Source organism: Dendrobates tinctorius, unplaced genomic scaffold (assembly GCF_039654945.1).
Source record: "Dendrobates tinctorius isolate UK_male_01 unplaced genomic scaffold, ASM3965494v1 ptg000150l, whole genome shotgun sequence".
Classification (NCBI taxonomy): Eukaryota; Metazoa; Chordata; class Amphibia; order Anura; family Dendrobatidae; genus Dendrobates; species Dendrobates tinctorius.
This window is the reverse complement of record NW_027361817.1, coordinates 11,488,498-11,511,499: the sequence shown is the minus strand read 5'-3', so window position 1 is coordinate 11,511,499 and position 23,002 is coordinate 11,488,498. Positions and strand designations below refer to the sequence as shown.

Genomic DNA, 23,002 nt, shown 5'->3' with positions numbered 1-23,002 from the left:
CTGCAGAGAGCTGGGACCAATGTAACAAGGCCTACCATAAGTAACACACTACGCCACCATGGACTCAGATCCTGCAGTGCCAGACGTGTCCCACTGCTTAAGCCTGTACATGTCCGGGCCCGTCTGAAGTTTGCTAGAGAGCATTTGGATGATCCAGAGGAGTTTTGGGAGAATGTCCTATGGTCTGATGAAACCAAACTGGAACTGTTTGGTAGAAACACAACTTGTCGTGTTTGGAGGAAAAAGAATACTGAGTTGCATCCATCAAACGCCATACCTACTGTAAAGCATGGTGGTGGAAACATCATGCTTTGGGGCTGTTTCTCTGCAAAGGGGCCAGGACGACTGATCCGGGTACATGAAAGAATGAATGGGGCCATGTATCGTGAGATTTTGAGTGCAAACCTCCTTCCATCAGCAAGGGCATTGAAGATGAAACGTGGCTGGGTCTTTCAACATGACAATGATCCAAAGCACACCGCCAGGGCAACGAAGGAGTGGCTTCGTAAGAAGCATTTCAAGGTCCTGGAGTGGCCTAGCCAGTCTCCAGATCTCAACCCTATAGAAAACCTTTGGAGGGAGTTGAAAGTCCTCGTTGCCAAGCGAAAAGCCAAAAACATCACTGCTCTAGAGGAGATCTGCATGGAGGAATGGGCCAACATACCAACAACAGTGTGTGGCAACCTTGTGAAGACTTACAGAAAACGTTTGACCTCTGTCATTGCCAACAAAGGATATATCACAAAGTATTGAGATGAAATTTTGTTTCTGACCAAATACTTATTTTCCACCATAATATGCAAATAAAATGAAAAAAAAACAGACAATGTGATTTTCTGGATTTTTTTTTCTCAGTTTGTCTCCCATAGTTGAGGTCTACCTATGATGTAAATTACAGACGCCTCTCATCTTTTTAAGTGGTGGAACTTGCACTATTGCTGACTGACTAAATACTTTTTTTCCCCACTGTATATAAATAAATAATATATATTACCTAGCCCAAGTTTTAGTAATGAACAGATGTCAGCCAGATACCTTCATTAATAAAACGGTACATAAAGAGTTAAATAAAAACGCACACAGACACACACTCACCAGCCTATGTAGGAGCATTAACATAATTAACCTACATAAGCTGTAACAAAACTGCAACTGTCAGAAATCTGCGTGCGTGACACGCAATATCTGTTTTGTTTTTTAAAAAATTTAAAAAATTGAGTGGGCTCCCGCATAATTTTCAGAACCAGCAGAGGGAAAGCTGAGGGCTGATGTTAATATTCTGGGAAGGAGCCAATAGCCATAAAGGTTCCCAGGCTATTAATATCAGCTCACAGCTGTTTACTTAGCCTTTACTGGCTAGTTTACAGGGGAACCCCAGAAAAAATTGACATGGGGTCACCCTATAAAATCGAACCAGCAAAGGTTAGGCAGACAGCTGCAGGCTGATATTAATAGCCTGGAAAGGGGCCATAGATATTGGTACCCTCCAGACTAAAAACATCAGCTCTCAGCCATCCCAGAAATGGTGCATCTTATTGATGCACCAATTCTGGTACTTAGCCTTGCTCTTCCCACGTGCCCTGTAGCAGTGGCAAGTGGGGTTCATATTTGTGGGGTTGATGTCACCTTTGTATTGTCAGGTGACATCAAACCCACAGGTTAGTAATGGAGAGGCCTCTATAAGACACCTATCCATTACTAATTCTATAGTCACATGGCAAATAAAGACAGCCAGAATAAAGTCCTTTATTTGAAATAATCACAGAGACTCCTTTATTGAATCTTAATTTACCATACTTACTGAACGCCTAATCCCCGACACCCTCGTCTCCTGCAAACAATCAAAAAATCCTAAACCAACATATAATGCTATCCTGTTCGACATAGTCCATTTAATACCAAGTGTCCCACGGCGATCTCACGTGTAAAACAGTCGGGAGATGTGACTGCTCAACCCGTCCTCCGGCAATACACTGACAGGAGGTAATCCCTCCCGCAGTGTATCACTGCACTGCCGTGAGAGTTCACCGCTGCGTGAGAACTGGAGATGATCAGCTGATGAACTCTGGTGAACTCTCACGGCAGTGCAGTGATACACTGCGGGAGCGATCACCTCCTGTGAGTGTATCGCCGGAGGCTGGGTAGAGCAGTCACATCTCAGGATGTGACTTTTCTACATGTGAGATCGCCGTGGGACACTCGGTATTAAATGAACTACGGCGGACAGGGAGTATATATTAACATAGTTATTAAGGTTGAAAGAAGACTTTAAGTCCATCTAGTTCAACCCATATCCTATCCTAACTTGCCCTAACATGTTGATTCAGAGGAAGGCAAAAGAAACCCATGTGGCAAACAGTAAGCTTCACATTGTGGAAAAAAATTCCTTCCCAACTCCACATACGGCAATCAGACTAGTTCCCTGGATCAACACAATATCAAGGAAACTTATATAGAGGGAAAATTAAGTTCTCCTCATGAGCATCTATGCCTTTTTTAATGCATCCCATTATTTTATTTGCCTTTGCAGCAGCTGCCTAACACTGGCCACTAAATGTGAGTTTGTCGTCCACCCATACACCCAGGTCTTCTTCAGTGACAGTTTTGCCCAGTGTTTTACAATTAAGCACATAATTATACATCTTGTTTTTTATACCCAAGTGCATGACCTTACATTTATCCCCATTAAAGCTCATTTGCCATTTATCAGCCCAAATTTCCAGTTTACAGAAATCCACATGTAATATAAAATTGTCCTCCTCTGTATTGATTACCCTGCGGAGTTTAGTGTCATCTCCAAATATTGAAATTCTACTCTCTATGCCCCTACAAGGTCAATAATAAATACGTTAATAAGAAGCAGGCCCAACACCGCTCCCTGCGGTACCCTATTGCTAACCGTGACCCTGTCCTATCCTTGAGCCAGCTCTTAACCCACTTACACATATTTTCCCCTATCCCCATTGTTCTCATTTTATGTATCAACCTTTTGTGTGGCACCATATCAAAAGCTTTTGAAAAGTCCATGTACACCATGAACACTGCATTTCCTTGGTCCAGTCCGGAACGTACCTCTTCATAAAAGTCGCTCAGGTAGTGCAGCTCATCCAGGATGGCACATCAATGCATCAACCTCCATCTGTGGATGTTGGGCACTCTGACCATCCTCATGGAGTCGGTTTCTAACTGTTTGTGCGAACACATGCACATTTGTGGCCTGTTGGAGATCATTTTGCAGGGCTTCTGGCAGTGCTCCTCCTGTTCCTCCTTGCACAAAGGCTTAAGTAACGGTCCTGCTGCTGGGTTGTTGCCCTCCTACGGTCCCCTCCACATCTCCTGGTGTACTGGTCTGTCTCCTGGTAGCGCCTCCAGCCTCTGGACACTACGCTGACAGACACAGCAAACCTTCTTGCTACAGCTCGCATTGATGTGCCATCCTGGATGAGCTGCACTACCTGAGCCACTTGTGTGGGTTGTAGAGTCCGTCTCATGCTAGCACGAGTGTGAAAGCGCAACCTATATTCAAAAGTGACCAAAACATCAGCCAGAAAGCATTGGTACTGAGATGTGGTCTGTGGTCCCCACCTGCAGAACCACTCCTTTATTGAGGGTGTCTTGATAATTTCCAATAATTTCCATCTGTTGTCTATTCCATTTGCACAACAACATGTGAAATTGATTGTCAATCAGTGTTACTTCCTAAGTGGACAGTTTGATTTCACAGAAGTTTGATTTACTGGAAGTTATAGTCTGTTGTTTAAGTGTTCCCTTTATTTTTTTGAGCAGTGTATATTTTAATTATTATTTTATTGTAACTAGCTTGTATTTCTGAAATGAAAATGTAAATATTGGCTGGCCATAAGTATGTGCAGCTAAATCATTGTTTCTTTAATTTGTTTTTACAATGCCAGGTATCAAAGCATCCGACGAACAATGACTAATGATCAGCCGGAGGAAGTGCCACATCCAGTTGAGGGGGCAGTAGCAGGGGACGATGTTGATTATCATCATTCAAATGCAGGTCTGTAAGAGAATTGTTAAACATATTATTATTAGATCTTACAAACTCTGAAAGCACAGTGCAATCCCATGCAAATGAAGATTGCGTTGTGGAGCTGGTGCTGCTGAATGGTGTGCGGACAGTCAGCTTGCTGTCATAGCTCCATACACAGTACTCAGACATGAGGGGCTCCTGTCCTCCACCGGCTCTCCGAAGCACCAGTGCAAGAAATCCCACTCCATTGAATCAAAAGCCTTTGCAGTGTCTAAAGAGGCTATCGCCCAAGGTTTCTTATATTTGTGTCCTATTTGCATTAATACCTGCACCCTTCTAATATTAGAGGAGGTGGATCTTCCTGGCATATAGCCGAATTAGTCTTGTATTATGTTAAGAATTACTGCTTTAAGCCTATTGGCGATAAGCTTGGTGAGTATTTTATAGTCAGTATTAAGTAGAGATATTGGACGGTAAGAGCCACACTCCTCAGCAGGTTTATCTGGTTTTGGAATTACCACTAGAGTGGCATCATAAAAAGATTGGGGGAGAGAGTGCCCAGCCAATGCCTTGGAAAGGGTCTGCAACAAAACCGGACCTATCTGATCATTATATCTTTATAGAGTTCTATGGGCATTCCGTCAGGGCCTGGGGTTTTTCCATTAGAGAGAGACGTAGCTGCTCCCCGAATCTCCTCCAGCATGATATCTCTATCCAAAAACAACCGATCCTCCTCTGACAGTGTGGGAATACTATATGGTCTAAATATTCATCAATTTCTTCTATAGTATGATTCAGTTGTGAATCATATAGATCTTTAAAATATTCTTCATATCTATTTGCTATTTGGTCAGATTTAAGTAGTGGGGTTCCCTCCTTAGTACTAATGGCTAGACTATATATGCTAGGAATTTATTCGATTGGTTTCCCAATTCAAAGTACGTCTGTTTAGAGAAAAAAAGTTTTCTCTGGGCCTTTTCCTGCAAATGCAACAGATATCCCCTCCCCTTCCCAAGCCATCTATGCAAGGAATCATCAGAGGCGTTATTGATATATTCACCCTCCAAGGGTTTACACTCCTCAGCAAGCATTTGCTCCCTCATACAGGATTCTCTTTTAATATATGAGATTATGGCTCTAACACAACCCCTCAGATATGCTTTGAGTGTATCCCACACCATTAATCTATCAGGGAAGTCACAGTGGTCCGTTATAAACACCTCCAGCTGGTCCGTTATTCTATCTTGTTCTATGAGGGAAAGCCAAAATGGGTGAATGCGGAATCTCTTGGGTCTATCAGGGCCACCCAAACAGAAGCACATCACTAGTGAAGCATGATCAGATATTGCCCTGAGGAGGTACTCAATTTCACTTAAATCCGATAATATAGCATTATTTCCAAATGCGTGATCAGTTCTGGATAAACAGCGGGCAGCCGGCGTGAAGCAGGAAAATTCTTTCTTAAAGGGATGATGTTGCCTCCACAAATCCACCCATCCCATCTCCGTTATGAAAGCCTCCATCATAGTAGTGTCTTGGTTAACAGACCTAGAACCTGTAGCACTTAAGCTGGAGTCACACATAGCGACTTACCAGCGATCCCGACAACGATATCAACGTGTCATGATCGCTGGTAAGTCGCTATGTGATCGCTGGTGAGCTGTCAATCAGACAGCTTCACTAGCGATCAGCACAGCGACACCGAGCGCGCGGCATTGCTGTGTTCGTTAGCGCTGATGCCATATCCCTGTAAAACAATAGAATTAAGATTAAAAAAATTGTTATTCTCACCTTCCGACGTCCCTCGCAGCATTCCCGCCTCTCTCCACGCTCCGGTCCCAGTAATCCTTTGCGAGAATGACCGCGAGAATGTCACGGTCTCGCGGCAGCCAGACGTCTCGCGGTCATTCGTACAAAGGATCACTGGGACAGGGAGCGTGGAGAGAGGCGGGAATGCTGCGCGGGACGTCAAAAAGTGAGAATAACAATATTTTTTATTTTTTTTATTATTTTTTACAGCTGATCGCTGGTCTCCAGCCTGTCACACACAGCAATGCGTGCTGGCCAGCGAGAGACGAGCGACAAAAAATATGTCCAGAGGTTTCTTGCAGCGATTAGCGATACCGGCAGGGGGGCCGGTCGCTGGTCAGTGTCACACACAGCAATCTTGCTGGTGAGATCGCTGTTGTGTCACAAAAGTAGTGACTCGGCAGCGATCTCGCTAGCGAGATTGCTATGTGTGACTCCCGCTTTAGTCTATCTAAATGGGTGTTAAGAATCATATTAAAGTCCCCAGTGCATACCATTTTAGCCTCAGGATATTGTGCTACAAAAATCACAGCCTGTTGGAGTATATTCATTTTGGCTCGTGGCGGGTTATAAATATTAAGCAACACTTAAGGCACCATATCTATGAATGCATAAATGAAGATAAATCTACCTTCTGGATTTCTTTTCACTACTTGAGCCGACCACCGCAAGGATCTATGAATCATAATGACCACACCCCAAGAGTAGGACGTATGTGTGGCGTGCCTCTGCCATTGTATTCATGGTTTATTTTTCTAGATATAGTGTGTGGTGTTAGGTGAGTCTCTTGGAGGCAGATTATCTGCGCCTGTGTCTTACGTATCTGAAAACACCATATTCCGTTTCCTAGCAGTCCCCAGTCCCCTTATGTTCCACGAAAGAAGTTTAAGTAATGCCATGTAGACTCCAAAACAAATTTGTATCCAAAATAATAATCACTTCTTTTACCGTCAGCTCCATCACATACATATCTTTCCTGGATAATAGAGTATAGATGCAGCGTTTGTTTCCAGCTAAATTCCTGATTAAAGGAAAAAACGCTAACTAATAATGGTCATGAAAAAAAAAAAGGGATGCCCATGAACTTCTTCAAACTGAAGTGCAGGCATAACTAGAATTCTCATACTCTCATCCACCAATCCGAACCACCAATAACATATATATCGGATCTATCACATACTTGAAGGTAAGGTCCCCAATTCCCCCTCCCAGTACGGCAGACACAGAATCATTGGTCCAGTCACCCAGTTTTTACTTGACCCTGAGGGTAACCGAGTTCCCAGACCAGGAAGAGCGACACCAGCGTCCCTAAGATGAACGCCCCGCCACTCCTCCATTACCAACTCTTCTGTCAACCCCCCATGGACAGGAGCTTAAGTGTGTCCAGCACATAACCTATCTAGAAAAGAAAAAGGGGAGGGGGGTATGTAACAGCAACAAAATAGCCAACATATTAGGTTTAGCAGATCAATCTATAAACAGCTAGTAATAAGCCATTGCAGTACCCAGTCCAGGTATGAGCAGAAGTAATACAAGAAACATTAGTGTTTTACCATAGTAATATATACTACTGTTGTTACTTCTGTTGTCTTTCTCTCCCAGAAATCCATTCCTCCGCCTCTTATCGGGTTCTGAAGGAAAATGACCCTTCCCTCATCTGCTACTCTAAGCCTGGCTGTGTACGCCATTGAATAAATTACATTTGACCTCCTCACGCGCCTTTTGATTGAAGTAAATGAAGCTCTTCGCTTCTGACGAAAAATCTGGGAAAAACATCACAGTAATATTTTCATACTTTATTACTTGGGCCTTCCGCGCCAAGTGTAGGATATAGTCTCTGTCTTTCCAATTGAGAAATCTGGCCAGCAGAGGTCTTGGAGGCACCCTTGGTGGATTTGGTCTCCCAGGCACCCGATGTGCCCTCTCCACCCTGTACACAGCAGTGAAGGTGGCTTCCGGAAACTAAGCACGGATTTTTCCACAATATCACTCGGATTGTTCCCTTCAGCTCTCTCCGGCAATCCTATGATGTGGATATTATTTCGCCTCGATCTATTTTCCAGATCATCTTGCTTTTGTACACATAGCTCCAGACTGTGTTCCAATATTCTGATCTGCTCATTTAGAGGCGCCGTTTGGTCCTCAAGACTTGAGATTCTGTCCTCCGCCTGCCAGACCTTCTCTCCCAAATTAGACATATCATTGCGGAGGAGTCCCAGGTCACTTTTAATTTCTTCAATTTTCCCGGCCAGTGAGGCCGTACTAGCTTGAATGGAAATTAACAGTTTTTCAGATACCTGCTTTAGAGTGGACTCTGTATCCATATACTCTGATTCTTGAGAGATTGATACCTCCTCCTGAATTGATCTCCTTGAGGATTTTTGCACGGTCGTTACATTGTTGCCTCTGGCATAGGTCTTGAGCTTATCGGCAGCAGATTGCGATTTAGAGGGACTTATAACATCGCTTTGTTTTACATTCAATATGAGGGTAAATCACGTGGCTGGTCAAAAGGTATGTGTTCCAGAGACAATAGTAGTGGTTCGGACATAGAGAGAAAAAGAAAAGCAAGGGTCACATAGTCCTTTCTCTATTAGATTCAATTGCAAGAAAATCTGTGTGCAACAGAAATTTCCAGACTAGCCACTGGGTGGCAGCAATACATTATATTCGGCAGTACCATGAACTTGTAGCTGTCTTCCTTTCTTTAAGATGGCGATTTGGCGCCAAAATTGACCAGGAGAGGCGCTGCCTTTATCTCAGGAATAGTCCCCGGAGCTCCCTTCGTCTCCGAACAGCACCAGAGACATTCATCCACTCAATGCCGATTTTTATTCCCCATTGACTTGCATTGGCGTCGGGTTTCGGACGAAACTCCGACTTTTTTTTTGCCCTAGTCGGACCAGTTTCATTTGAAACAAATTTTGTTTCATGAAACCCGATCCGACCAAAGTCGCTCAAATCTAGTGCCAAGGAATAAGCCTACAGCTTCGACTGGCAGATAAAATTGCAGTGGGTGATAGCTGTATATTATTGCTGACCCCCAGCTACATTGGCCGTTTAACCCTCTAGATGCAGCTATCTATATCAACAGCAGAATCTAAATGGTTAACAGAGGCAGGGTGCTTCCTCTTTAACCCCATCAGCATCCCCATGACACAATGGTTTTCATGGCAACCCGACAGCAAGTATTGCCAGCTACGGTGACCGAAGTCAAGTTTCATTGTAGGGCCAGTATTTGGTCAGTATTTTACATCAGTATTTATAAGCCAAAACCAGGAGAGGAATTGTATAATAGAAACACGTCACCACTTTTGGATTGATCACCCACTCCTTGTTTTGGCTTACACATACTGAGGTAAAATACTGACCAAATACTGAATGTGTGAACATAGCCCAACACTGACAGGTCTAGTGCACTGCAGTACAGACGTATCAGAAAAGTGATCAAAGTGTGAAATGTTCATGTCCTGCAGTGGAACAAATAAAAAATCATAAAAAATGTTAGAACAAAACACACACAAATGTTTTGCCATTAAAAATGCAGCTTTTATGTAAAAACAGGATATGAAAAGACTTCTGTATAGCCTGAAATACTAGGGCAAAAGCTGGGGTACAGTCTAATAGGACACCACAATCAAATAAATTGCCATCACTTAAATAGTAATGTATACACTTTTTCCTTTTTTTTAGTTTTCTGTTAAGACAAAAATAAACAACAGAAAGTACTTATAATTGGTATCGCTCTAAATCTGTTTTATTATTTATCTGGTATGGTGAACACCATAAATAAAAAAACAACATGTCAAAAATGTTCATCATACTGACACAAAAAATAGAATAAAAAGTGATCCAAAAGTCGTATGTAAAAAAACTAATTGTCACTGAAAACTCATCCCACACAGTACAAGCCCTCCAACGGCTTTGTCAGCATAAACATTAATAAGTTATAGCTCTCTGAAAATTTGCGGCCAAAACATTATAATTGTTTTTGTGTAAAAGTTCCATAACCTTAAAAAACAATCTAAATCTGGTATCGTTGTAATCATACTCCAAGAATAAAGTCGCTTTATCAATTTTTACTACATGGTGAATGGTGAAAGAAAAATAAAAAATCTGCCCTCCCAATTACAGAGCTGGCATATTTGCAATTTTCACTCTGCAACACCAAGTGCTTGTTTTCTTTTCTGGAAAACACCTGTGGGGCCAAAATAGGCCTGCACGCCCCTTGATGAATTCAGAATAAGGTTTTATTTTCACTATTGGGCGTTTTCTACTCTTTTGGCTTCACAAACTATTGCAGTAAAATCTATGTTCCAAAAGCCAAATAACCCTTCTTCCTGCTACATCCTGCTGTGTGGCCTGCCAAGAGTGCTCATCCACGTAGGTGGGGTTCTTTTTCACATATTACCTTTTTTCAAATTGAAAAGTTTGCAGCTGATAAAACATTTTATTGATAAAAATGTAATCTTTTGTTTCTGTGGTCAATGCTATAGTATTCAGTGAAGCACATGTGAATTCAAAATACTTCTCTCCTAGATGAATTCCTTAAAGGGTGTAGTTTGTAATATGGGCCACTTTTTGTTTGTTTTTTACGTTTGTCACCTCTTAAGGGCACTACGCATGGCCCTCACAATCTATTCCAACAAAATATGCACTCCAAAAACCAAGTAGTGCTCCTTCCCCCATGTGCCCAAACAGTAGTGTCCAGATGGGGTATTACTGCATTCGACAGAAATTGCATAACAAATTGAGGGGTCTGCTTTTTCCTAGTACACTTTGTGAAAATTAAATAGTTTAGGCTAAAGCACCATTTTAGCTTAACTTTTTTTTTGCCACTCTTATAATATTTTGAGACGCACCTGTGGGTTATAAAGGTTATAAAGGCTCACCCGTAGATTAATTCCTTTGGGCCGGTTTCGTTTTCCAAATGTGGTCACTCATGGGGGGTTTCTACTGTTGTGGCATGCCAGGGACACTTCAAATGAGATATGGTATCCACAGTCTATTGCAGGTAAATTTCTTTTCCAAAAATCAAACGCCACTATTTGGTCAAACTGTAATTTTCAATCACTAGATTGGTGCTGCCACATTTGGGAAACATTATGTAACAAATGGTGGTGTCTATTTTCTCTATTAAACCTTGTAAAAATGAAAAAGAATTAGGGAAGAACCAATATTTTTCATTTTTTAACTCCACTTGATGCTGATTTCTGTGTAGCATCTGAAGGGTTAACTAATTTTCTGACAGTAGTTTTGAATAATTTGAAGGCTGCAGTTTTAAATGGTATCATTTTTGGGTTTTTTTTACAATATATGTGTAACAATTCCTCCCCTCAGTGCTAGCTCAGTGCAGTGATTGACAGCTCAGTTGTCCTGTCTGGTGCAGGGGCGTGCTCTGCTGTCTGTGCAGTGACTGACAGCTCAGTTGTCCTGTCTGGTGCAGGGGCGTGCTCTGCTGTCTGTGCAGTGACTGACAGCTCAGTTGTCCTGTCTGGTGCAGGGACGTGCTCTGCTGTCTGTGCAGTGATTGACAGCTCAGTTGTCCTGTCTGGTGCAGGGGCGTGCTCTGCTGTCTGTGCAGTGATTGACAGCTCAGTTGTCCTGTCTGGTGCAGGGGCGTGCTCTGCTGTCTGTGCAGTGATTGACAGCTCAGTTGTCCAGTCTGGTGCAGGGGCGTGCTCTGCTGTCTGTGCAGTGATTGACAGCTCAGTTGTCCAGTCTGATGCAGGGGCGTGCTCTGCTGTCTGTGCAGTGATTGACAGCTCAGTTGTCCAGTCTGATGCAGGGGCGTGCTCTGCTGTCTGTGCAGTGATTGACAGCTCAGTTGTCCAGTCTGGTGCAGGGGCGTGCTCTGCTGTCTGTGCAGTGATTGACAGCTCAGTTGTCCAGTCTGGTGCAGGGGCGTGCTCTGCTGTCTGTGCAGTGATTGACAGCTCAGTTGTCCAGTCTGATGCAGGGGCGTGCTCTGCTGTCTGTGCAGTGATTGACAGCTCAGTTGTCCAGTCTGATGCAGGGGCGTGCTCTGCTGTCTGTGCAGTGATTGACAGCTCAGTTGTCCAGTCTGATGCAGGGGCGTGCTCTGCTGTCTGTGCAGTGATTGACAGCTCAGTTGTCCAGTCTGGTGCAGGGGCGTGCTCTGCTGTCTGTGCAGTGATTGACAGCTCAGTTGTCCAGTCTGATGCAGGGGCGTGCTCTGCTGTCTGTGCAGTGATTGACAGCTCAGTTGTCCAGTCTGATGCAGGGGCGTGCTCTGCTGTCTGTGCAGTGATTGACAGCTCAGTTGTCCAGTCTGATGCAGGGGCGTGCTCTGCTGTCTGTGCAGTGATTGACAGCTCAGTTGTCCAGTCTGGTGCAGGGGCGTGCTCTGCTGTCTGTGCAGTGATTGACAGCTCAGTTGTCCAGTCTGATGCAGGGGCGTGCTCTGCTGTCTGTGCAGTGATTGACAGCTCAGTTGTCCAGTCTGATGCAGGGGCGTGCTGAGCTGGAAAAACATTGGACTATTCTGAAGTGGCCTTCTATGAGCCCTGACCTAAATCCTATTGAGCATCTTTGGAAAGAGCTGAAACATGCCACCTGGAAAAAGCAATCTTCAAACACGAGATAACTGGAGCAGTTTGCTCTTGAGGAGTGGGCCAAAATACCTGTCAAGAAGTGCAGCAGTCTCATTGACAGTTGCAGGAATTGTTTGATTGCCTCAAAAGTATGTGCAACAAAATATTAAGTTAAGGGTACCATCATTTCTGTCCAGGCTTATTTCATGAGTTTTATTTTTTTTTAAATTCTGTGGAAACATGGTTGAAAAGCAATGCCTGACTTTCATTATTTGTTCATTTGTCATTTTCATAGATTTTTGATTCATTATTACATTTGTCAGAGTCGAGTTATTTCTGTCACCATTGTGGGTTTTTCTGTCATTACACGAGAGGTACCAACAGTTTTGAGCACGTGTGTATATGCCAATAATGCCGTGATAAAGCATGACCGTTTATATTGATTTTTAAGACTAGTTATCCTTTGATATGAATTCCAGTAATCAGCATATCCAGCAGAATACATTATATGGTCTTAAAGGGGCTGTAAAGAATTTATTTGCCAAACTGGCTGTAAGTTACGAAAAATAAATTCTTCTAAAGTTTTTCTAAAAAATATTTTCTCGTTTCAGGCTTAGCACTGGGAAATCTTAAAGGCATTGTCCTGTGAAAAGAGCTTATCACCTCTCCAAAGGATTGTTAGGGGATTCGCACGCACTGATTAGCAGAATTGGGAACTTTCATCCCCTTTTCAAAATTGAACAGCTAGTCAGATGCCCAACCACCGCTCCATTCATTCTCTGTGGGGCTGCCGGAAAGAAGTGCAGCACTCGGCAGACCCATAGGTAATGAACGGAGCATCGGTTGAGCATGAGCACTGACACGCCAATTTAACGGGGATGAGAGTGCTCTGTTCTGATTGGTGCTGGTCCCAGAAGATGCCCCCACCCATTGGACCTCTTCAAGGTCTTGGTTATGCCTAACTCCGATGGGGCATGGTGGCACAGGACAGGAAGACAACTTTAAAATTATTTTTCTGTCAGTTTGAGCAAATTTGCAGCTTTTTCATATTCATGAGAAGCGCCTTTGATATAATATGTGACATGGCTTGTTCTCTTTGAGTTTGAAAATATAAAAAAAGACTGGATAAATGTTTTTCTAGGTAAATGTGTGAGGAGCTGCACTGCTGATGGTACAAATATCTCTAGAAATGTAAGTTCTGTGGAATTATAGCTCCCCCCGGTGGCACACACTGACTATGCCCAGGGGTGCATTACACATATGGATACATGACTAGGACACTACATTGGGGCTGCTAAATTAGAAAACCACTTTCATGCTGTGTTTTTCAGATTTCCGCAGGGAGAATGCACTGCCTCATTCTACCTCAAGGTCCCGGCTCAGTCTGTTGCTTAATTCCCCTCCTGTGAAATTTCTGACTAGTCCAGAGTTCTTTACAGTTTTGCATTCAAACCCTGTAAGTAGATACAATGATCTTTATACTTGTTTGATGATGCAATATTGTACGTAGTGTTACACAGTCTGTCACCGTCAGTGTATTGGGTTTTTTCATTCCGACTTTTCAGCTACAGAACTTTGTGTAATTTATAATGTTTGCAAACTTCTTAAATCCTATTGTTTTGCCTCAGTGCGTCTAACATAAAAAAATAGAAACAAGTTGGATAAAAGTGTTGATTGAAAATATCCCACCGTTTTGTGTCCACAGCTCCTATGCAGACACGTGTCTCAATGGTCACAGACTACAAAGAGATCAGACTTTTAGTGTATATGCACACAACATTTTTTCAGGGGAATTCTGCCTGAAGCCCACCTGCAAAAGTGTTAAGAATGAACATATACAATGCAGTGTTAAAATAACTTTCTGTGCATGTGTTCAGTCTTTTCTCACCGCTTTTATCTGCTTCAAGACACCGTAAAATAGAAAAAAAAAACTGCCACAAACTCAACTAAAGAGGAGAAAAAGACAATAGACTTCTTCAGTAAAAAGATGTTTTCCTAAATCATCTTCTACCTCAAAAACGATGTGGATGTGCCAGTGATGGTGTGCATCTACCCTATGCTATGTCTAGATCATGTGTGACCAGTGTGAATTAGATTACACCCCACCAGTAAAGATAGTGGGTGAAGTACTTATCACAACTAGAACAATGACAGATGACTTCTGAATGATTGTCATAGGCAATGGAGCAGCTGGTGGCCGGCGCTGATAGGAGAGGGAGATGGCTTCAGCATCGTCAGAACGTGCAGTCAAGTGCACACAGTGTCCGTGTGTGTGCCCTCATCTCCCTCTCTCAACACTTTTGTCCTCCGGCAGATACAGTGTGATTCTGTGTAACAAGTGGCCACTGCAGACCGTACAGGGGATCAGAGGGTGACCCCACACTGAAGTTGTGGAAGCTCCTGCAGTGTCAGTGTGTGTGCCCTCATGCAGACAGTACAGGGGATCAGACGGTGACCCCTCACACTAATGTTGAGGAAGCTTCTGCAGTGTCAGTGTGTGTGCCCTCATGCAGACAGTGCAGGGGATCAGAGGGTGACTCCTCACACTGATGTTGTGGAAGCTCTTGCAGTGTCAGTGTGTGTACCCTCATGCAGACAGTACAGGGGATCAGAGGGTGACCCCCTCACACTAACGTTGAGGAAGCTTCTGCAGTGCAGTGTCAGTGTGTGTGCCCTCATGCAGACAGTACAGGGGATCAGAGGGTGACCCCTCACACTAACGTTGAGGAAGCTTCTGCAGTGTCAGTGTGTGTGCCCTCATGCAGACAGTGCAGGGGATCAGAGGGTGACCCCTCACACTGATGTTGTGGAAGCTCCTGCAGTGTCAGTGTGTGCACCCTCATGCAGACAGTACAGGGGATCAGAGGGTGACCCCTCACACTAACGTTGAGGAAGCTTCTGCAGTGCAGTGTCAGTGTGTGTGCCCTCATGCAGACATTGCAGGGGGGATCAGAGGGTGACCCCTCACACTGATGTTGTGGAAGCTCCTGCAGTGTCAGTGTGTGTGCCCTCATCTCCCTTTCTTGCCACCATTGTCCTCCGGCAGATACAGTATGATTCTGTGTAACAAGTGGCCAATGCGGACAGTACAGGGGGTCAGAGGGTGACCCCACACACTGACGCTGTGGAAGCTCCTGCAGTGTCAGTGTGTGCAGGGCTGCTGATTCCATACAGGCAGCTTTCCTTCTCCTTGCTATCAAGCATCATAGTGGATCGGTGGATCATGGTAATTGAGGGGGGTGGAACGGTGCACAAAGCCCCTTGATTTACATATGTAATATAACTGTATGGTTCTTCTAAGTCCCCTAGATGAGTATACATAATTTTTGTTTTGGGGTGACAGACAGGCCCCCTGTAGGGTACTGTTGCCTGTCTTGTGACTACTCTCACCTGTTTCTTTCCCAGAGTGCCTACCGCATGTTTACAAATAACTCTTGTTTGAAGCATATGATCACCAAAGTTCGGCGAGACACTCACCATTTTGAGCGTTATCAACATAATCGGGATCTTGTGGGATTTTTAAACTTATTTGCCAATAAACAACTGGAGTTACCAAGAGGCTGGGAAATGAAACATGATCATCAAAGCAAGGTACGAGGCGTTACTGTCACCAAACGAGAGAGCCATTTACAGGGGTATCCCATCCGGGACATTTATGGCCCATGCCTGACAACAGGTGTTGGGGGCTCGGTTTCTGAAATACACATGGATCACACAGGTTTTGTCGATATATCAAAAGTGTCCCAGATGGGAATACCCTTCTAAAGAATCTTGTCCCATTAAAACACATATTGTATACCCACACAATAGATGTATGACCTCTGGGGGTCCAACCTTTCAGATTCCCAGGGATAATGAGAATGGGGGTTCCCTTTGTGAATGGAGCAGTAGTGAGCATGTGCGACCATTACTCCATTGACAGTCTCCAGGAGAATGGGGTCGCACATGCTCAGCGTCATTCCATTCATATAGGGCATTTCAGGCAGCCACTCTCCAGATCGGTCTAATGTGTATGTGTCAGTGTTACCGTCTCTTGATGCCTGGTATAGGTGGTCATCGGGTATTCAGCCTGTTTGACTTTTATCTATACAGTATTTTCTTTCTGTGGGAGAGAAGTATTACCAGAGCTATCCAGCAGTGGCTCGACCTTTCCCTGGCTGAATAACAGCCATCTTATGTCTTAGGTTTAGAGCAGGCATTTGGCTGAGTATGGACTGTAGAAGTTTGTGAACACAGCAGTAAGGCTATATTCACATGTCCAGTGGATGATTATCCATCAGAATGGATCCAGCAGCAATCTGTTGGCAAAAATGTTGTACAGGTATGGCTTTGTCTTCATTTTTAAATTATTGATTTCATCTTAATCTGTTTTTTTAACCTTGAATTCAATGGAAAACAAATCCATTAAATAGCTGTCGGTTTTGTTTCATTTGAAACTGATCCAGTAAGAAAAAAAACGGATCCTTTTCAAATGAAAGAAACAGATGGCTATTTATTAATAGATCCATTTTCCATAGACTTCAATGTTAAAAATCAGCTGAAATCAGTTTTTTTTAAAAACGCATAAAAAAGTTTTATCTGCATAACTTTTTGCCAACGGATTGCTGTCTAATAGTCATCAGTTTTAATGGATGACCATTGGACATATGAACATGGCCTTAATGAGGTTCTTGGGATTCCTGCTGAGGTGGGATGTGGCAGACCTCGCAATACGCAATATATTCTATGAAAATGTAAAATGATTTCTTAGTCATGGATATAAATAGCCAGAGGAATATTGAGCGCCACGGATTGAGGAAACCCCTTTAGCCTACAAAATTGATTTACCGGCCTCTCGTGTACTGAGATTACAGAAAGCTTCCACGCATTGTGAAGTTATTCCAAAACATCTGCGTTACAGATTAGTTTTCCAACTTGCTACTTAGATTTCAGAACTCACATCCAAACTTCCGTGCCTATATCCCATGATATTAGGTGGCCATGATGGCAAAACAAATATTTTTGATTATCGAAAAATGTATGATACATTTTTTTAAAACATTTTAGTTCTAGATTTTGCTCCTTCACATGTGGGTTGTGGCTTCTGTTTATTATGGAAGCCAAGATACAGTGCCGGATGCATGTATGATGGCTACCACAGCAGACAATAGGCCTCGTGGCCCGTTGCCCTTCAATGCCAGTGTACACATTGCCTATGCCTTTTGTATTTGCAGCTTTACAATCTTCATAATTATCTGCTTGCGTTATGTGTTTCATTTTAGTTTTTTCTTTTTTTTTCCAGCCTTTTTTTGTTGATCATAATTCTAGAAGCACTACTTTTATTGACCCACGTCTTCCATTACAAAGCAGCAGACCAACAAGTGCATTGCTTCATCGGCAGCATTTAACTCGGCAGCGCAGCCATAGTGCTGGGGAGGTAAGTCCTGTGTGCCTCTAATACAAAGGTCCCTTTATGTTAGAAGGGCCCAGACAAAGAAGCTGCTCCACTGCTGGCCCCAAGTGTACAGCTGCCATCTGCAGGAGACCCTGGAAGTCGGTATTCAGTTTTCATCCAGAACCAGCTCTAACCAATTACCGTAGGTTTATGAGAAGACGGCAGCATGGGAGACCTTTTTTACCATTTAGAAATATATCAGTAGCAGTAATTGCACAGCCCAAAGATCTATTATAAGAGTAAGCATTCACATTTATATTTCTCATATACTTGGGCTTTACTCCTCAGTATATTGTCACCCATATCTTTATATGGGATCTATTTATTATTTCTCTAAATTTTATACATGCATAGTTATGCTGGACTGTCAGTGTTGTGGATCTCTTTTTGGGTCTCAGTTGTTTTTATGGATTGTTGATTTCCAATTTTCCAATAAAATATATTTCATATTATCTACAGGTGTGACGATCAATATTGTATTACTTTCTTCTCCTCCTTCAGTCATTATATGTTGTACTGATGTAGCACCCTTATATCTTTGGGCTGCACCGACTAATGTATAGTTGTTAACGTTTCTGGATTAAACTGAGTAGCGGCTTCCAGGATGTCCTGCAGACTACAGCGGTACACTTGGGGTCTCAGTAGAGGGGTCAACTTGTTTGTCTGGGTCAAGATTGGTTTTCGATAGACTAGATCTCACCTTATACACAGGTGTGCACACCGATATTGTATTGCCTTCTCCCTTTGGTAGTCGGTGCAGGTTGACCGCATCTTCTTTTGTTGATGCTGCATTAATTGTTCTGTAATCCAGCAGGAGCAGTTAGGACTCCGACTGTTTCTGGACCATTAGAGGCTGATAGAAGCAGTCTAAAACTGATTTTTTTTCTTTTCTATTTCACTCATCGACTATGCCAGTGCTTCTATCAGCATTACAAGGTGTCGTAACTTGATCAGCTCTGCCACTGGCTCATGTCATGGTTGGTGGCTTGGGATCCATTAAATACTCCAGCAAGAAAGGAAATCTGCAGAATAAAAAAATACAATTAATCATTACTTTTAAATGGTAGGGATAAGTCATACAAACAGTCCTAAGAAAGTCTTCACAAACCGAAGATGGGTGCATCCTCACCCATCTGCCCTTGGCTACAGAAAATGCCCGTATACACAGATTCTTGCTTATTCTGTTGATAAATTTGTTTTCAGGTCAAAAATGGCATTTTTTGCTCTTACTTTATTCCCACTACCCCCTGAATATTACAGGGTTTTTTTTAAGCGTCCAGAGATATGGAACTTTTTATTTTATGCTGTTTTTTACCAAGGGGACGTGTCTCACAGATTCTCTGGGGGGTGTCTTTAGACTGCATTACATTATTACCCCATAAGCGCCACCCCCTTAGAAAAGATCATGGCGCTATATAAAAATGCCCGTACCTCTAGAACTGTTTGACGTAATTATAGTGAACCTGACAGCTGGTATATGCTGCCCAACCCGTATTTCAGTCACTCGCTGTGTGATCTCAGCCTGGGATGTTTCACTCTGTAATGCTGCGGTGTTTCATAGAAAAACATATGTCAATAGCCTGCGGGGATTGGGCAGAAAGTATTAGCTGATGGGTTCACTTAAAGAAAAGCAATGCTCATCATGTGAACTGATGACAGGTCCTCTTTGAATTTGACTTTTGAACATTTTTCTTTATATTTTTTCATTCATTATCTTTTGTTCATTTTTTCACACTAATAGGTTGGAGAAGATGCCCGTCATTCAGGTCCTCCAGTTTTACCAAGGCCATCTAGCACTTTTAACACAGTCACTAGGAGTCATTATCAAGATATGATGCCTGTTGGTAAGTAATGTGTTCGATATATAAATCACTGATGACAGTTAAATGGTTATTTGCCATCTAAAAATGTGTTCCCCTGTCACATTCATGGTCTATGGCAGAGCTGGAGAAAGCCGAGGAGAGCGTTCTGCTATTTCCTACAGCGCCATAGACCATGAGTGGAGCGGAGGTCCATTATCTGCTCTTCTGCTCTATATTACACAGGGCACCGCAGAAGCTGGTTCCTCAGACTCAGATCCCTGTTCTCAGGAGCACCGAGACTAAAAGTGCACAACATTAATAGTACTAATTATAGTCATCATAAATACTAGTAAAATAAATGCTTTTTTCTAAAAAAAAAAAAAAATGTTTAATCATCAGGCATCACTTTTTTTAGGGTTGCTTGTTATCATGTTTTCCTTGTTAGCCCATCAGCCCCCTCCGATCGCAGTGTAATGGGCACTGGTGTCAGTGATTGACTGCGGCATTTAAGTTAAGCAGCAGCGATCATTTGCAGGCTCCAGACACTCCTGTTACAGGCAGAAGCTAGCTGTGTGGCACAGCCGGCATCTGCCTGGTATGTTGCGGGCTCAGTACCTGAACCCACTTCATACACCCGTTGCAACCATGCCATGTAATTTTTTTTTAATCAGATAGTTTTTATTAAAAGTTTTGGAAATGACAGGCATGTACAACTTACAACATGTTATCAAACATTCCCTTCCCCCATAACACCCCCCTCCCCTTGTCCGATGGCATGGACTGGTACATAGCGAATAAACCCAATTGTATCACACAGCCAAATCACTTGAGAAAAGGCAAGAAACAACCGACAGGAGACCACCTCCAAAGCCCACCCACTAATCCAGAAGATTCGAGGCTGCCAGGCTGGGAATCTTCAACCATCCCTCCCATATTTTCCCAAAAATATGCGGCACACCTCTCCTAAGATACACAGACTTTTCCCTATATAATATTTGGTTCAACCTATTAATATATTCTTTTCTTGAGGGGATTTTGTCAGAAATCCAGTGATAAGCTATCAGCTTTCGGGCCACAAATAACATTCTGGCCACAGCAATTTTAAGATATTGATCCCCTCCCACCTCATCAACATAACCCAGAACACAAATCATGGGGTCCCTGGGAATATCCTGTCCCGTGACCAAGTGTATATGGCCAAGGACCACGATCCAAAATATCTGCAGGCAAGAACATGTCCACATCATGTGTAAAATGTCCGCATTATCTGTTGTGCACTTGGGGCACCTTGAATCCGACCGCATCCCTCTATTAAACAACCATTCGGGAGACCTGTATGTCCAATAGAGGACATATAGCTGAGACAGGCGGCCAGGCTCACTAAGAGACAATCTGGGAATCATCTGTAGAATCGAGTCCCACTGCTCCACTGATATCGTACCCAGCTGTTGTTCCCACTTTATCAGTGCGCCAATAGGATGCCTTGACAGGACCTGTCCAAGTAAGCCACCATACACCATTGAAATCAGTCCTCTGGTGGACCCTTGCATACCGAGCCTATGAATAAGGATGTCATGGTGTATGGTTAGGTCAACTTTTTTGCTCTGCACCATATACGCGTGACGCAGCTGCAAATATTGATAAAACATAGAGCGTTGGAGGGGAAATTCCCGTCCCAGTTGCTCGAAAGTTTTAAAAACCCCTCCCTCCACCAGCTGCGACACCCACCATATGCCAATCCGCCTCCAGTGAGCAAAGCCTCTGGGCGTTTTCATACATGGCAAATGCTGATTGTCCCATATGGGGGAGTACTTTGTAAGACCGCGTATTCCTCTCAGCTGCCTCAGCTTATCCCATACGCTCACCATTAGAAGCACCGTAGGAAACCTGGATGCAAGAGATCAAAATCTACCCGACTCCAGACTCGACACCAGTGATCCCCGTCCCACTAAAAATTGAAGGATCTTCTGACCTCTCACCAAATCCGCCAACTCGCCCTCCATCCCTCCTGCTACATGCTGGCACTGGGAAGACAAAAAATAAAGCCATGGGTTGGGCAACGCAAGTCCCCCCTCATCCTTAGGTTTTTGCAAGTGTTCAAGTTTAATTCTCGCGCCTTGTTTCAGCCAAACGAGCTCTCTAAAAATCATATTAATTTTATGAAACCTGTTCTGAGGAAGCCAGACAGGGGAATTATGAAGGACATATAAGAGTTGCGGCATAACTACCATCTTCAGCAGATTCACTCTTCCCACTACAGAGAGGTGTAACTTTGCCCAGGCCTTAACCTTCTGTTTGATCCTGTCCAACAACGGGACAAGATTTAGACTCTCATAATCTGTCAGCTTATTGGATATTTTTATGCCCAAATATTGAAGGGACGTTGCAACCGGCACACCTACCACATCGCAGAAGCTTGAGTCCAGTGGGAGGAGCGCAGACTTCTCCCAGTTAATAACCAGACCCGAGACCTCCCCAAACGCCCCAAGAAGTGTCATCGTGTTTTGTAATGATCTGTCCGCGTCCGCTAAAAATAATAACAGGTCGTCCGCATATAATGCTACCTTCTCCTCATGCTCCCCATACCGGAATCCCTCTATGCCAGCATCCGATCTTATCCTCGAGGCCAACGGCTCCACCGCGAGAGCAAACAGCAGCGGGGATAACGGGCATCCCTGCCTTGTTCCTCTATGAAGTGAAAAAGGGTCAGACAACTGACCATTAGCCCTCAGCCGAGCACTCGGCTCCGAGTACAAGAGCTTGATCCAGCCAATAAAGCCCGGGCCAAAGCCCATACAGTGAAGCGTCGCCCATAAATAGTCCCACTCCACACTATCAAATGCCTTAGCGGCGTCTAGGGACAGAACCACCCTCTTCCCGGCATTATCAGGCCTCACCTGCATATTCAGATATAATCTCCTAATATTCATAGCCGTCGATTTGTTGGGCATAAACCCCGTCTGGTCAGGGTGTATTAACACAGCTACTACCTTTGAGAGTCGAATGGCCAGGACCTTCGCTAAAAGTTTAATGTCTAGCGTCAACAGGGAGATGGGCCTATACAACGCAGGCAGAGTTGGGTCTTTATCCTTTTTCAACAGCACGGCAATGACAGCTTCTCGCATAGACGGTGGGAGAACACCCCGCTCCAGACTATCATTAAACACTGTCAATAGAGCAGGGAGCAATACCGTTCTATACCGCTTGTATACCTCAGCTGGCAACCCATCTACCCCAGGAGCCTTACCATTGGACATGGTTCCCAGAGCCTCCTCCAACTCGTCCAGACCTAGAGGTCTATCTAGAGAGCGTCTGTCCTCAGGAGTCAACCTTGGGAGATTGGCAGCCTCCAAAAAGGAAACAACATCCTCTGTCGGGGCCCTAGCATGTGAGGAATACAAGTCAGCAT

The 23,002-nt window shown here is 43.7% G+C and overlaps 1 protein-coding gene across 3 annotated transcripts in view; it reads left to right on the top strand.

The window, feature by feature from the left end:
- Positions 1–23,002, top strand: part of HECW2 (HECT, C2 and WW domain containing E3 ubiquitin protein ligase 2) — a 395,637-nt gene that overhangs the window by 277,537 nt on the left and 95,098 nt on the right. For all 3 annotated transcript variants that reach the window (XM_073546703.1, XM_073546704.1, XM_073546705.1), the window contains exons 13-17: positions 3,912–4,021; positions 13,689–13,813; positions 15,763–15,948; positions 17,639–17,773; positions 19,533–19,635. In XM_073546703.1, the coding sequence (XP_073402804.1) occupies positions 3,912–4,021; positions 13,689–13,813; positions 15,763–15,948; positions 17,639–17,773; positions 19,533–19,635 (659 nt within the window). The remainder of the gene's footprint in view (positions 1–3,911; positions 4,022–13,688; positions 13,814–15,762; positions 15,949–17,638; positions 17,774–19,532; positions 19,636–23,002) is intronic.